The sequence below is a fragment of the Stegodyphus dumicola genome, chromosome 10 (assembly GCF_044657685.1).
Source record: "Stegodyphus dumicola isolate Sdum_Otavi_A_Nest chromosome 10, ASM4465768v1".
Taxonomy (NCBI): domain Eukaryota; kingdom Metazoa; phylum Arthropoda; class Arachnida; order Araneae; family Eresidae; genus Stegodyphus; species Stegodyphus dumicola.
In genome coordinates, this window is record NC_140777.1 from 129,986,441 (window position 1) to 130,004,100 (window position 17,660).

At 32.2% G+C, this 17,660-nt stretch overlaps 1 protein-coding gene across 1 annotated transcript in view; it reads right to left on the minus strand.

Annotated features, from left to right (window-relative positions):
• LOC118180139 (uncharacterized) overlaps positions 1-17,660 on the minus strand; it is a 108,419-nt gene continuing 90,759 nt past the window's right edge. The window contains exons 7-8 of the mRNA XM_085825150.1: positions 16,399-16,445; positions 1-305 (exon numbers count right to left, since the gene is read on the minus strand). Of these exons, the coding sequence (XP_085681276.1) occupies positions 166-305; positions 16,399-16,445 (187 nt within the window). The 3' untranslated portion in view covers positions 1-165. The remainder of the gene's footprint in view (positions 306-16,398; positions 16,446-17,660) is intronic.

The following is a 17,660-nucleotide window of genomic DNA, read 5'->3' on the forward strand; positions in this document are numbered from 1 at the left end:
CAATTTTTCTTCCTTTTAATTACAATGTGATTATTTCCTGCTGAGAGCAGAGGAACAATAAATATTTTATATACAGTATAAAATTAATTAGTACTTGTAAAATAAATTTTACAAAATTACAAATATTGGTAAAATCACTAATACATATGATCAGATCTTGATTATTTATTTCTGACTTCCTCTGGATATTTTATGTATGTTATGGTCTATAAAATAATGTTTTTCCATTTCTGATGTTTTAATAAACTTTTCACAATATCTACAACGCCTCTTTCTTTCAGGAAGCTTTCGTTTTCTCCTCGGAGCTATATAAAAAACACAAAACAGATGACAAGAATACAATTCTTTGATTGAAGTTTTAAAATGAAATGTAATATATGTAAATACAGAATAAAATAGTGCATTCTTGTTGCTCTGTTAAATTAGTATACACTGACTACCAATCAGTATTTGGACACCTGTGATAGGAAAGAAAAACTAACTTTATTCAAAATCAATAGTTGGTAGAACCTCCACGAGAAGTAATTACAGTGTGGACCCTCTGGGACATACTTTCCTCAAGTCTTTGTATGACAACTAGTGGTATTTTCTTCCACTCAGCTTGGAGAAGACATAGAAGTTCCTTCGCTGATTTTGCACGGGTAGTGCACCCCTGAATTCGGCGATGCAACTCGTCCCAGAGGTTCTCGATAAGGTTCAGATCTGGACGCAGACTAGTCCATTCGATGAACTCCACCATAGCAAGCCTTGGTTAACGTCGAAACATGATAACTGGCACTGTCGTCCTGAAAGTAACAGGGATCCAACCCGTAAAACTGCCACAATGTAGGAAGCACATTGTCATCCAAAATAGTGCAGTAGGCATCGGAGTTGAGCTTACCATGAATGGGGACCAAGGGTCCCAGCCCATACCAGGAGAAACACCCCCAGACCATAAATCCACCTCCGCAAACTTGACTGTTGGCAAAATGCATTCTGGCAGGAGATGTTCTCCAGGTAGACGCCAGACCCAGACCCTAGCATCCGAACGGTAAAGCAGGGTTCATAGCCACATTTTAGTTAAAAAAATAAGCACCTATAAGCACTTTTCAAGCACATTTTAAGAAAAAAAAAAGTAAGCACCTGTCTAATTACATTATACACAACTGCATAACCTTAAAAGAAAAATTAGACTTGCAATTTAAAATATGAGCAATGCAATATTTATCAAGAGAATGAGCATTACCTCAACCATGGAAAACAACTTTTTTTTTTAATTTTAAATGACAGTTCAATTTACAGAATTAGTTTACAGTGAGAGAGAAAAAAAACTATGCAGAACTAAACTATATTACAAGATTTAATGATGAAATTTCAGTTCAAAATATAGAAAATAAATAATAATAAGCCATATTAATTGTATTCGCTTGGCACCTAATAATACAATTTATTTTTCCAATCATATTAATATTTAAATAATTTAAATCAAAATTATGAACTATTTCTAAATTTTCATTGCATAACAGTTTTCCCTTAACATATATTCCAAGCAAAGTAATTTAAGTGAAAAAGAGAAACATTTCTGAAATCAGGAGAAGGGAAATTGCTTCATGCAGTCATCCTTAAACAGTAAAAGCTTAACTAACCCGCATACTCGGAAATTGCCGAATATTTCGTATAGTCGAGCGTAACTGGAAAAAGAGGAGGGAGAGATTGTAGCCGTTCTTTAGATTTCTCGGCTAAATAAATGATTTTGACATTTCGATATGTGCATCATATAAATATAGACCAACGGAACTGAGAAGTATTCTGCACAGTAAAACTCTTTTAAGTGTTCATAAATAAATCTCAGACTGAACATCAAAATTAATTATCTCTGCAAAATATCGCATACATTATTGCGCAATACGTGCGGCGTAATTCTTCCATATGTGATATTATGCAATCGGAATCAACAGCAGCCGGTATTCGGAGAATAAAGAACTAAATAAAGGAAAAGAAAGAGACTTACTAATCTGGGGTGTTTTTGATTCTAATTTTGAACAGACTGCGTTAAATTTCCGGAATAGAATCATTCTTCGCTTGGGTTGGGTAGACCGCAAAACTTTTAGTCCTATTCAATCCAGATTGGACAGTGACAAAAAAAAAAAAAAAAAAAAAAAGTCTGCTGCTTCAATATTAGAGATTTTGCGGAGAAAGGGGAGAACCTCCCAACCTCCGTACAGTATAATGTATTGGGAGAAAAAAATTATTCTGACTATTCGATTACTTTCCTTATTTAAGCCATTTCGAATATTATTCCTTAGAAAGCTAATCTGTGTAAAAATACACCAATTTTTGGAAGTTTATCTACACTTCAGCAGCTACTGCAACTATATTATTATAAATATTCATATATATGCTCATAATATAAGCATAACAATCATAATAAACACGAATATGAACTGACCAGGCGGAACTAGAATGCAAATTATTAAAATCTTGATAGAAATTCAAACATGTGTAGTATTTGGGTGGCCGGAAAAGAATACCGAATGTACCGGAATTTTCTATGGTTTTCGCAATTCTTTGACTAAAAGAACGATGTGCAACTGTCTATACTCTCGCGCACAATATATAAGTTACGTTAATGCAGAGAAAGGGAAAAAACTATTTCGGGAGTATGATTCACCGTCTGACGTTCCATATAAGGAAGAAAAGTTGTTTATTTAGTTTCGGCTTTGGTACGGGAGGAAAAATGCGAATTCATTAAAAAAACCACTAAAAGCAAAAAATAAGCACAAAAAAAAAAAAAAAAAAAAAAAAAAAAAAAAGGCTTTAAAGAAAAAGTAAGCACCTATAAGGGCCTTTATATTTTATTTTCAAATATAAGGACTTATAAGCACTTGTAAGGACGGCTACGAACCCTGTAAAGGGTGAACCTTGATTCGTCACCCCAAAGAACCCGTTTCCACTGATCTACGGTAAAATTTCGATATCTTTGCACCACATTAACCGAGCAGCGCGGTTGGAATTTGTGATCAAAGGCTTATGGGCAGCATCACAACCATGAAAACCAAGCAGATGTGCTTCCTTACGGATGGTATTCATTGAAACAATACTCCCGGATGCCTGTTGAAACTCCTCGCGGATGAGGGCCATCAGTTGGGTGCGGTTCCTCCGAATTTCTCTGGACAGCACTCGTCGGTCTCTATCCCCCAGTTTTGTTGGTCTGCCGACTCGGAGCACATTCCGACAATCACCGCTCACCTTCCACTTCTTAATCATATAGGCCACTGTAGATTTTGGATACTTCAGATCGCTAGATATGTCCCTTAAGGATCGGCCACATTTGTGATACCCGATAATATACCTTTCTCGAAATCAGAGAGCTCTGAACTGCGAGGCATCTTGCATGCGACTAAAGCAGATGCTGTTTCCTACATGATATATACCGGCGGAGTCCGTGACGTACCTTAGGACCGCAGATATCGTCATTTGCATAGGTGTCCAAATACTTATTGGTAGTCAATGTAATAGCATTCATAAACATAGAATGTAACAAATAAGTTTAATCTTTTTTAATAATGAAATATATTTATTAATATTATTCTGAAATCATATGTAAATACAGAATTTAATAATACACATAATACATAGTCTTGTTGCTTTGTTAAATTAGTATAATATACATAAATATAGAACATAATAAACAAGTTTAATCTTTTTAATAGTGAAACAGATTTATTAATATCATTCTGAAATCGAAACAGTAAAAAGAATTTTGAAGAAACAGAGTTTTCAACTACATAAAGAAATACATTCTTAAATATTACAAATATATTCGTTTCTTAAATATAAATAATTATTAATAAATCCAACTATATCAGTTTTTTCAAACATACGGTAAATTTTAATATTATTTATATTCCTTCAAACTTTATATAGTCCTAAATAAACATCAACCAATGTAGCTGTTATTCTCTGCATGTTAAGAAAGTAAGAGAATTTTCAGCACCACAAACTCCAATAAATCTACACACAGTACCTGCTGATTATTAAAATCATTTCTGCTTCAAACTTATTTCAGTTTAAGCGGCTAAGTTTAATAGACGACGATTTTTGTATCACAGACTATGGTATCAGTTTTAAACTTTCAAGTAAAATAACAGCTAATTCATTAACTAAACCTAAAATAATAATAAAATCTTATTCTAAAATTAAAATATTTATGCAATTTGGAAATTCTTTTTTTTTTTTTTTTTAAATTTTGCAAAAGAATTTTTATAATTATGGTTCTTGATGAAATTTTATCTCTAATCTGTGCTTGTTTCACAGTGTTCAACATTTTTCAATAGTATGCTCAGTTTTGAAAAACTGCTCGTAGTTTTTTTAGCTCAGCACCTTTCACAACAATTTTTCTTAGAATTTGCAGTGCTTTTTTAAATTTGATTGGTGATGACATCACCTTAGCTGTCAGTTTCTGCAGCCATTTAAAAAATTTCATAGTAAATTTTTACACATGCTGTCCCAGTATTTTTGTGAATTGAAACATATTATAAAAACAAATTTTCAAAGCTTCCCTCACTGATGTCTCAAATGTTAGTTATAGCCTGCAGTTCCTTTGAGGCTTCTACTGCATGAAAGACACATTTTCAAAATCAGTTTTAACAGATTTTTTAAGAGATTAAAACCTTGCATTGATTATAATACACACGACTCACTCTCTCAAAATTCAGTTCTGTTCATCATTTTTCAAATATATATATTTTTTTGTAATGATATTTGGAAGCTTTTATAATACCTTAGAATTAAAGACTGAATCTTAGAAAGTGTACCTATGAGAAGAAACACAAATGTTTTTCAGAAAGAGATTTAAAGTATATGTGCTGCACAGTTATTTAGTTAGTAAAACTATTTGTAGTTTGCTGTTCGATTTCAAAAGAAAATCAATAAAAACACTATTTGTTCCCCATAAGTCCTTGTTGCTATGTTAAATTAGAAGTAAACTGTTATCACCTTTCAAACACCAAGGTTTTCCATTTTTGTCAATTAGTAACACAGTAACTTATTACTTCAATTTCTTAAACCAACTGCTGTTTTATTTTTAAATAATTTTAAGTTTTGTAATGCTCTGTAATGCAATTTACTTTCATTTGTATTATAAATTTTGAATGGCTTGTATTAATTTAGCAGGCCACGTAAAACATCTTTTATCCAGTTACCAGCTGCCTGACAATCTAAATCTTCCTGTTCCTCATGCAATTACTGGTGAAAATTGTTGCATTTTTCTTTCTCCAATTTGTGAGCCATTTGATAGCCAGATGATATAAAATTCTCTCCCAGAATTTAGTGAAGCTCAAGTAAAGAAACATTTTTTAGTTTTAAGCTTAAAGCCTAAGTAGAATATTCCGACACCGAAGAATCAGCCTTTTGCCCATCTAAGTTTAATAAAGGTAATTTTTCTATTGGTTAGTATTTATTCACTTTGGTTCCTGGAAATTTGAATCTAATAAGCGGCTGAGTTTGTTAACAGTTAGTTTAATAAGCAGCGAGTACTGTATATTCAAAAAGTTCCAAGAACTGATTTAATAGTCCTGAAACAGGTATGTCAGGACATATGCCTATGTTCTCCAGGAAGTAGTAGACAATTTCTAATGAGTTAGCAGCCACAAGTTGCTGTATCATATTTCTCAGAAATAGAACACATAAATTATTAAAATGATAGTATACACTCGTGCCCTATTGCAATGGAATAATAGACAATCAATCCTTTTTTTGTTTCTTTGGGGCTCAGTAAAATATACATACTGTATATTAAAAGAAGTTCAAGAGGATGCAAGACTACTTAAAGGAATCTAATAAGGAAAATTCTATATCAATCTCACGCCAATTATTTAGAAAGAAACTAACAAAAACTGTAAATACATTATTATCCAAATGCTTCCAGTTGCAGTGCTAAAACACTTTCAACACAGATTGCATTATTTAAATTTTTATTCGCTAAATACAAAAGTTTTGCACAATGGTATGTGAAAAGAGTAGTCAACAGAACTTTCAATAAAAAAATTTTAAAAAAAGTAAGGAGTTTACAATTTAATCTAAATCCTTTACAGAATTATGCTTTTCAAATTCCGCAATTAAGTTTAAAGTTTGATGCCTTTCTGCTTTATGTTGTCTAATATGTTTCAACCTACAGTTCAATCATTTCGACCATATTCAGCAAACATGGTTTATTTATATCCATACGTGCACATTTTTCTTTTTCTTTATTCACATATGTTATGCTGAAATGTTTCATGCTTTATTATTTTTAGCCTCCTAAAAATAGGAGATAATCAAGTAATGATCAAGTAAATCAAACAAGTCATGAATCAGAAAGCACATTTAAATTCATATTACATCCCATGTTATATTTGGTTTGTGAATGCACAAAGTATTCCTTAAATACTGATATTCTCACAGTTGCAGAGTTTCCTATTACAAGGTATATGTTATGAATGCAATTTCAACATTATGGATGGTTCTGTAAAAATAAAATTTAACTTTTTACATGGCCTCTATAAAATGTCCACTTACAAAATATTCATATACTTTACAGAGTTAAAAACAAAAGATTTCACAATTCTATGAACACATTTAAAGATATTGAAGAACAAATTTACCAACATAACTGTCATAATCTGAGTCAAAGTAACAGCTACTTTACTTTGTTGGCCAAAATAGAAGTTGTCATTAATTATATATGGCCCCTTGAAAGTACTTATTAATCCCATTTCAGTAAATTCTGCACATTTAGTTATGAAACATTTTATTTTTTAGTATTTGAAACATAATTAATATTTTACTAACTGGAAGCTTTATTCTATTGAAACTGTATAAAAAGTTTGATTTTATTTTGAAGTGGAAGAACATAGAATGAATATCAAAGCAAGAAGCAGTAAGCATTTTTAATACTTTATGTGTACGTAACCATTTATCAAAGCAGTAAGCATTTTTAATACTTTATATGTACGTAACCATTGATAGCACATCACCACAAAGGATGCATTCAGTTACCTTGAAAATTTCACAGAGTAAACTATGGAAAACAAGTAAATTATTAACAATATAGCACATATGCAGATCATGCAACAATACCTCCTTAAAATGGTATATGAAGTGACACAATTTACTCACTGATAGCTCATATTTACAGAAGGATTTAGACTCATCAAAAAGCATGACAATGATATATGATTAAGTTTAAAGAAAGTTTATAAAAAAGCACTTCCTACGGAAACTCTTATACTCATATCAGACTGAATCTGGCTATAGTGATGAGAATATAGGTTCAATATGTGAAGGAGAAATTAATCCACTGATATGAAGGATTGCAAAATAACTCCTACAGACAAGTATAAGGGAGAAATCTGATGTGAGTGATCATGAGTATTTAAATAGCCATACCAAATACCTTAATTCAATAATTACAATCAATTCTACAATAACTAGTACACAGTTCTGTCCATCTATGAAAACAACAAGATATCTTATACCGTAACTTAGCACCTCTGCTGAATGGTTACTGCTTCCATTACTACTGATTTTTAAACAGAAATGTCCATACTTCTAGTAAGGCCAAAAACATCATACATGGATTTATTCTTATCAAATAGCCAGTCTTGCAAATGTAGATGTAATAATCATTATACACATCTTATATTCATTGCACAAGATATACAACTGACCAGTAACTGATAAACATAGAGTTCAGTCCCAGTTCACCAAAATAAAAAGTATAGTAAATGCAATGTGACTGTGGTTAATACAGTACAAAGTCCGAGATCCAGACGTCCAATATCCGGAATGATCTAAAATCCAGACCTCAAAGCCATCAACAGTCTTGTTTTTTTTTCCTTTTACAATTTTCTTTTTGTATGTTTTATGCATGCACATTTGATTTTTGCCCCATAATAAAGCATGCGGAGAGTCCCAAATCTTAAGTTCACTTCGGCATTAAATAAAATACCTCGTTATTTAAGAAAATCATTTTAGCATACATTTGTGTAATCAATAATTTAACTCTATAGCTGCATATCTGATTGGCATGCATGCCAAACCGAAACATTCTACATAGAAACATTGTTGATTGTACATGAACTAATACTTATACTCCAGATGCCAACCAGGTGAATCATTATTTATGATATTTTCCTTTCATCACCACATGTATATCAGCACATGAAAACTTGAGTAATGACATATGCAGCGATGCCTAAAAAATTTTTTTTCTATATTAGTATAACAAAGAGTATGGTAACCTTTTATGTTGACATTGCACTTGGCGATGATTACAGATTTAAATTAAAAGTGTTAAAAAAGGTTGACAAGAAAATATTTTAACAAAAATTTATTTCCATATGTTAAAAATAAATTTTGTTAATGATACTCATATGCTAAAAGATTAGTAGTATCTGAATTAAGAATAATTGATCTGTTACTCACATAAACTCAGAACTGCCAGCAGAGCTGGTATAATCACACTGGGCAGCAGAATTTAGACAATTTTTTTGGAATTTAGTGAAGCACCGAGGAACAAATTTAAGGATGACAAAAATTTTAGAATTCGGTGAAAGCACTTGAACCCAGAATTTAGGGGCAGCAAAATTTAAGAATTAGAGAGGTGCATAGTAGCAGAATTTAGGACCAGCAGAGAGACTGCATATAAGATATCTAACGCCGGCCTTCGATATGCCTTAAGTGTATGTGGGAATTTATTTATTCAGAACTCATGTAAGCCTTAAGCATGTGCAAGAAATAGATGCAAGTATAATAAATAACTAAAATAATATAATTAAAGCTCAATTGTCTCAGCGTGCGATAGGAGCAAGATAAAATTTAACAGATCAACATGTCTTCTGTCACCAATCTCATGATCAGGGCTGTGGAGTCAGAGTCATGGAGTCAGAATCGGACAGATTTGGTAGTAAAAGGAGCTGGAGCTGGAGTCGCTAAAAACAGGTCGACTCTAGCTCTAGTTTTTGTTGGACAAGTTGAATTTGAAATGAAATTTAAATGAATTGAAAAAAAAAAAAAAATTACAAGCTGAGTTATTATTTTTTATGAACTATATACATTAATAAATAGTTATTTTCTAGTTTATTGACATATTAATACATAAATATAAGGCAGGAGGATGGATGTGATGTTTGCCATTAGTGATTAAACTGATTTAGTTACAAATCTCACTGGTAAATTTAGGTAAGCAGCAATAGCAGCAAGAACTCCCAAATTGATGCCATTCTTAGGAAGCGAGCAGGAAAAGGAGCAATTACTGATCAAGCAACGTGACAAGGAAGTACATATTTGATGATAAAGAGGTTTTTAGAATTAAGAACTTTTTTAGAAGATGTAGCTAACCCTAATGTTTCACTAACAGAAAGATTGTGGAATGATCTTGCAGATTGGAAACTCTTCTTTCTACACCGCATGTAGCCACAAAAAAGCTGCAATCTGAAGAACTGATAGGAGGCAAGAATGGAAGAATGAGATGTTTGTTCTTTCTGAAAGAGGGTTTATTGCAGAAGGAATCATTTTTTCAATGAAGAAAAGAGAAACTAGTTTGCAGACAATGAGATCTTGCTGGGTTCAATATGTAGATCCAAAACACCGAATTTTCTTGGATGACGAACAAATTATAAAGGCAAAGAAAGCCACCTATGAGCTTTCTTTAAGAATGAAATTATTCTCAGAACAATTGGAGAATTCGAATCAGGACAGTGAAACTGCAGACATTGCAATCCAGTCTCTATCATCCTCTTCCAGTGATGAATTAGATTTTGAGAAATATTTTTGGATAATATTGAAAAGGCTAAGGCAAAGCGAATGAAAATAAAGAGCCAAGAGCCTTTAGATAGAAAAATGAAAAAATACAAACAAGATTTTTACATGGCCTTTGAAGAAATACGATTGTGCATGCAAGACACCTCTCCTAGAACTTATAAAAATCCATCCTGAAAAGTTAAAAGAAGTACCTGTAACAGTAACAGCTACCAATTAACCATAACGGTAAAGGGATGAAGCCCACGTCCTCCGTCACTAAACTAAACTAAACAGTAACAGCTCTTCCTCCTACTCAAGTTAGTGTGGGAAGACTCTTTTCAGCTCTGAATTTTATCAAATCGGATCTATGGCCCTCCAACAAAGAAGATCTCCCTGAACCTATACTGTTTCTCAGAAATAACTAATGCCAGTTTTTCCATGTCATAATAAATGCTAATTAATATAAATAATTTGTTATGCCATCAATTTCTTTCTTGTAGCATCTATTACTTCTTTTATATTAAAAAAATAAGCTGTAACCCTTGTGTATATGTTTACATACATATATATATATATATATATGTACGAGTCGGAGTCAGAGTCGGTCATTTTCCCCAATGACTCCACAGCCCTGCTCATGATAGCTGATACTGAAACTGCTGAACTATTTGCAGATAAATTTATTGAACTCACTAATAGTGAAAAGCTCTCTCCAGAACAAATTAACACACTGATAATGTTGGTATGCAAATAGTGATGGACTGTCGCCAATAGCACGATAAACTGTATGAACTGGAAACCCTGCAAAAGAGCTAATTGTGTAACACATTCTTTATACTTACTTTTCTCACTCCTTCATGAAAGGACAGTGATATGACACTCTCTATAATGTAACTCCTCCTTTTTCAATATGTATTTGGAATACTAATGAATTTTTATCTATTTTTCACGTATTAATAAAGAATGTGTTTTGTGATCTTACAATTTCTGTCTACACCTATTTTGGATTACAAGTTAATTAGGTATGATCTCGCTTGATGCTGCGCTGGATACAAGGTAAGAAGAATCATTTTGCTCTCTATTTTTATTAATTTGTTGTGAAATTTTGAGGCTATAAAATGTTTTACAACAAAAGATTATGAGTACTGATGAAAAGATCATAGCTTAATTAAAAAATAATTAAAAAAACTGTAAAAGCTAAATTGTAGTTTCACATTAAAATCCAAAATAACTTTTTTCGACGATACAAAAATGTTGAATTCAAGTCAAATGCAAATTGCAAAACTGAATTCCAGCAATTACTCAACATGGAAATTCCAAATGCAAATGCTACTAATAAAGGAGGATCTTTACGATGTAATCGAAGGTGTTCCTCCAAACCCCATTACAGAACAATGGAGTTAACGGGATCGGCAATGTCACACGATGATAAATTTATTTATCGAAGACAGCCAAAAATTTCACATTAAACATGAAACTACTGCTAAAGCCACCTGGGAAAAACTCAGGCAGGTACATGAAAGGTCTAATCTTTAAGGTAAACTATTTCTTTTGCGAAAGCTTTACAGTTTGAAGCTTGAAGAAGATGGAAATATGCAAACACATATAAGTACATTACTGGAGTTAGTGGATAAACTCAAATCAATAGGTGAGAACATAAAAGACGAACACGTTTCGGCACTTTTGCTTTGTTCAATGCCTAGTTCTTACGATACGCTTATTACGGCTCTTGAAGCCAGAGTAGAATCGGAACTGAATCCAGAATTCTTAAAAGGGAAATTAATTGACGAATTTAACAAGAGAGTTGAAAATAATTCATCAGATTCAAAGGCATTTAAAGCCTCATTTCAAAACAAGACAAAGAGAGAAAAGTTTTGCTCATATTGTCATAAAAATAACCATTTTAGATTAGAGCGTTATCATCTAAAATCGAAACGAAGAAATGAACCGCGCCAAAACTCAAAGAAAACATACGTGGATTCTAAAACATGCCAAGCAAAGAATGTCGGTAACCTCGCGATGAATCAACAACAAACAAAAATTAAAACACCGGAAATTGAATCCAGATGTGACAGCGTCGCTCTGTCTATTAACTACACCGTACATCAATCATCCGAGAGTTTTATTTTCGACAGCGGAGCAAGTTATCACCTCGTAAATAATAACAAATATTTCACGGAATGTAAAACCATAAATCCTTCAGATATTATAACTGCAAATGCGCAATGTATTAAATCAACGGTGATAGGAACTGTCTGTTTTAAAACATTAAATGCTAAACAAAAAATAACTGAAGTTCTCTTATCAGAAGTTTTATACGCTCCTGAATTAGAAACGAATTTAATCTCAATTAAGAAAATAATAGAAAAGAGACTTTCGGTTCTGTTTGAAGGAAATAAATGTATAATCACGAAAGGAGATCAGATTATTCTAGAATATCATGCAACTAATAATCTTTACCAAATTAAACCAATAGACAGGAATAATGAACCATCAGCTCATGTAGCATTTCAGTGCAAAAATGAGAACTGTGTTCAACTTTGGCATAGACGCCTTGGTCACAGAAACGATGACGCAATCAAGAAACTTGTAAACAAAGAACTCGCTGAAGGAATTAAACGAGATAATTGTAAACATGATATCAAATGCATTCAGTGCATAAAATGTAAACTAACTGATTTCCCGTATCCCAAAGAATCGAAATTCAGAGCATCTAAACCACTCAAACTCGTTCACACTGTTGTTTTAGGACCAGTACAAACACCGCCTGTTAGTGGATACCTATACTTCAAAACTTTTATTGATGATTACAGCAGGTTCACAATGATTTACCTAATGAAAAAGAAAAATGAAGTAATTTCTAAACTAAAACAATTCATTGCTCTTACAAACAATAAATTCGGGAGAAAGGTAAAAATGCCAAGAAGTGATAATGGTGGTGAGTACACAAGCAAGGAACTTGAAGAATATCTTATAAAACATGGTATAAATCACCAGCTTACTGTACTGTATTGTCCTGCACAAAATGGAGTCAGTGAACGCACAAATAGGTCTTTGATGGAGATGACAAGATGTCTTTTAGCTGACTCAAGTCAACCTCACAGATACTGGGCCGAATCAGTGCTGACTGCAAATTATTTACAGAATCGTATGCCTACAAAACCAAATGCAAAACCTCCATATGAATTATGGAATAACAAGAAACCCAACCTCTCTCATCTGAGGACTTTTGGGTGCAAGGCTTTTGCTTACATGCATAAATTTAAAAGAGGTAAATTGGATGATACTGCTGTAGAAGGAATACTCGTCGGCTACGACAGCAGAAGTAAAGGCTACAGAATTTTAATTCCTGGAGACAAAATTGTAATAAGTCGATCTGTGCGATTTATTGAAGATAATGAAACTAACGAGCAGCATCTCTTTAAACCAGGATGAAGAAAATTCTAAGGAAGAAAGCTCAGAATGGGAAGAAATAAAAATAGAAGAACCCGAAGAGGAAGAAATATCAGAACACGAAGAAGAACCTTTGGAAGTCAGAAGATCGAGCAGACTTACAAAAGGTAAACCTCCTGATCACTACGGATTTCATGCCAAATATCCAATCTCCTCCGAACCCAAAACTTGGAAGGAAATTCAAAGTTTGGAAGAAAATTGCTAACAGCTGTTCAAAAAGAAATTAATTCACTAGAAGAAAACAACACTTGGGAATTAGTTGATTTACCAAAAGGAAGAAAACCAATAGGATGCAAATGGTCTTTCAAGACAAAGCTCAATGCAGAAGGAAAAATTGAAAGATACAAAGCCAGATTAGTCGCAAAAGGATTTAGTCAGAAGTTTGGATCTGACTATGATGAAACCTTTGCTCCTGTAGTAAAATACACAACGCTACGAGCCTTCCTGTGTGCAGCTTCATATAAAAACATGTCTGTCAAACATATCGATGTGAAAACAGCTTTCCTTCATGGAGAACTAGAAGAAGAAATTTATACGACTCAATCCGAAGGATACTCAAAAGTTAATAATTATTTTAAGTGAAAATAAAGTTTGCAAGCTGAAGAAATCTATGTATGGTTTAAAACAAGCCGCTAGAGCTTGGAATCTGAAAATTGGAAAATACTTCTAAACATGTCATTTAAACAAAGTAAAGCCGACCCATGCTTGTTTTACAAAAACATCAATGGAAAATTCACGTATATAATATTATATGTAGATGATATGCTTGTAGGAAGTGAAAGAGAAGAAGATGTAATGGAAACAATCCAACAATTGAATGCTAAATTCGAAATCAAAAACCTAGGAGAAGTCACCTACTATCTCGGCATAAACATTGAAAGATTTAAGGATGGAACTTTTGCCATAAACCAAAAGAATAAAATCGAAGAAATAGTTCAACAGTTAGGACTTCAGAACGAAAAACCATGTAACATAAGCATTAATGAACAATTGGTTTGAAAATCATTTCATACCCGAGTATCGACAACATTTGAATTCGTTTGGTTTACCTGATGATGCAAAAATTGACCTGATTGTATTCAACTGTATGGCTCATACTTCACTTATAGGTTTAATCAAAGGCTAATTAATGTATTCGTAGTTTCTTTCCTCCAAATTTTACATCCATCATTCAGCCTATAGCTATCGGAATAGTGCACACACTGAAATGCAAATATAAAGTAGCATTTTTAAAGTCTATGTTTAATTTCTCGAATAATGGTAAGACTATTCAAGAATTTCTGAAGTATTTGAGGATAACAGCTGCTGTGTGGAGCATTGCAAAATCGTCGGAGGATGTGTCTTCAGATAAGTTTAAAAATGCTTGGCATAATATATGCCCAGCTACCATGTTTCATGGTGAGGATGATGAAAATGATAGCCACGAATTTGGAGATTCTAGGATATCGGAGATCAAACGTAAAATTTTCCAATTAATGGATTTTGTAGAGAAATGTGGAGAAGTTGCAATAAATGAAGATGATATAATAGAAGTTTTTCATAACGATGACAATACCCCAATCATCAATCAATTAACGAAAGGCGCAATCTGTAGTATAGTTTTGGATCCCGAATATACACTGCTACCAATAGTGAAGAAAGTGATAGAGAAGTTATTGAAAACGAAAAAATTTTGATTCATAAGTTTGTTGGAATTCTCGACACAGCAATTGCAGGACTTGAACAATGGAACTTTGTAACTGAAAAAGAAATTATATCTGTCTACAGAAGAAAAAGAGAAAGTGTTAGCACAAAAAAAAGAAGCAACTTAATCAACTTACATTGAAAGAAATGTTTAATAAAGTAAACAAATAAATATTAAGATTTTTTCGTAACTTTTGATACCGTTTTGATCATAAATGCTTCATTATTTCATAGATCATGAAATCATACTTTTAATTTTATAATTCCTACATGCCATTTTACTAGATTTAAACTGATATAATATCCAGAAAAATCCGGGATCGCTGAAGTCCCGTATCTCGGATTTTTTACTTTATTACCATTTGGATACTGTTACTGAATTGCCAAAGTCCCACCTGCCTGTACACGAAAATATGAAAAAATACTTTGCTTATTGTGATCTACAATTCAGTTAATATAATACAAATGTTAGACAGTAATTTTTTAAACTGAAGTTAAGTCACCAAACAAAAGATAATGTCACAAATATGGTAAATGCAGGTCATAAGAAATGCCAATTAACTTCCTTGGAAACATTACTAAATGTTTTCAAGGAAGGTATTTTGTTGCCAAACAGCTTGGCTTTGATTTGACTCAACCATTTAAAATAACGTAAAAAAAAAAAAGTCTCAATTTGATGTTAGGTTCTGATGTAGATGTATTCAGTTTTGAAGGTGATCAGATACAGGTTCTTCTTCTTCAGGAGCAAAAGATACTTTTTTTCTTTTTCTGAAAAAAAGATTCTCTAAAAACATCTGTGCCAAACTAAGGTTGTTTTTTCGGCCCATTTTAAAATCTTGCACTGGCATGTTTTCTTCTAGTGAGAGATACACACTGAATCTTAAAATTAGAGTACAATATTTATACATGAACATTTGCATTGAAGACATTACTAAAGGGTTCATATGCAAACTTTTCCACTTTCCTAATTAAAATGGTGTGAAAGTACCTACTTATATTTATATTATGGTGATTAAATTTCTTTGCTATTTGATGCATAGATTTTTCTCATCATTTAATGTTATCAAAACACTGGAAGACAAACATTACCATGTTAAAGAGAGCTTACTGTACGTTGAAATTAACCATTTCAAAACAGAAATCTAGGACTACACTACATTATCTGTGAAATATTTTTTTATTGACACAGTAAACAAAATCTAAAAACTTTAAAAAATTCGAGCACTTATAAATCCACTGACTAGACAGAACTTCAAATATTGGCATTTTTTACTTCATTTGCTAATTAATCATTTTTACTACTACAGCAACCTATAATGTTCTTTTATTTACCATAAAACTAAAAAATCTAACAGCAAATAAGTAATTATATTAAATATTAGAATAGTTAAAAACAATTCTAAGTAACAGAGTTAACAATTAGTACAATTTGTTTTGTCCAAACAAAATTTTAAAACAGATTTATTTGTGTATTTTATTACAAAAGTGTATGTAACTTACGTTTTTCTGTTCTAAAGACACAATCTTGATTAACCTCATTAGTTTCACTGAAAAAGGAAAAAATATTGTAAACAAGTAATAAGCATTGTCTTAAATTTCCTCAACAAGTAATAGATACTCAGAAAAAAAATTAAGAATTCTTTGAAGTGCAGATGTCATTATGGTATTCAGCCAGCAAAACTGGGGGGAAACCACAACAAGAAGGAATAATAAGACTTATGTACAGTTTCAGAGACTTGCACTAAACATAAAAATATTACAAATTGTGTAAATGATTTTAAAGTTCATCAAGATTTCCAAATTCAAATATTGCTTTGATAGTCTGGCAAGTGATCTGCAATGTCTTCTTACAGGTTTTGACAAGTGACAGACAGTGATAGCTATAAAATTATTTATTTATTGCAGCACATTCCCCCAAAAACAGTAGTACTCATAGAATGTCATATATAATATATTTGTTCAATGTACCAGCTCAAACTGACAAAGGCCAGGCAGATCAAAGTCTGTTATAAAAAAAGACTCTTCTGTAAATTTTGTTAACTGATATATTTGCTACTGTATAACATAGACAGCATACAGGCAAAAGGCTCTTGAATATATAGTTCTCCGAGTCACTACTCAGGCCATCATTGAGTAACAAGAAGAAAAGAAACATCTTTAGAATATCTAGCCAGAAAACAGAAGACTGGAAGAGAATCCTATTTCTGCCTTTGGTAAAACCTTCTAATGCTTATAATATCAAGACAACTGGTCTGATCATATAGAATACTATTACCGTCCTCATCATTAGAACTGATACATGAGAAAGGATCTTTTAATAGTTTAATGATTGTTCAGTGGTCTGATGGCAAAAGAATTAACACCTCATTTAAGAACAAAAGATTTTCTTTCAATAGAATATTGCATTTCTACACAAGGGAGATTTCGTACTGATCAAGTTATCTTAATATCTAAATATTACTGTCTGTTAAGGAGCTTATTTGCTATAAAAGAAATGATTATACAACAAATGGAATGCCTTTAAAATGGAATACAGAATTTAGTACAAGTGTTTCCTCATAATATCTGAACTCATAACTACAAAAAATATATATATAATTCTGCAGTAGCTTCTGTATTATGCCCATCCTGGCACTGATGAATGAGAGGCAGCAACAATATATTCAGCTTATCAATAAATCTCTTCAAAAAATTCCAAAAATTAACCATTTTTACTTCCTTGTACAAAGTATTGTAGTCCCGAAAAATTTTAATTATCGTGT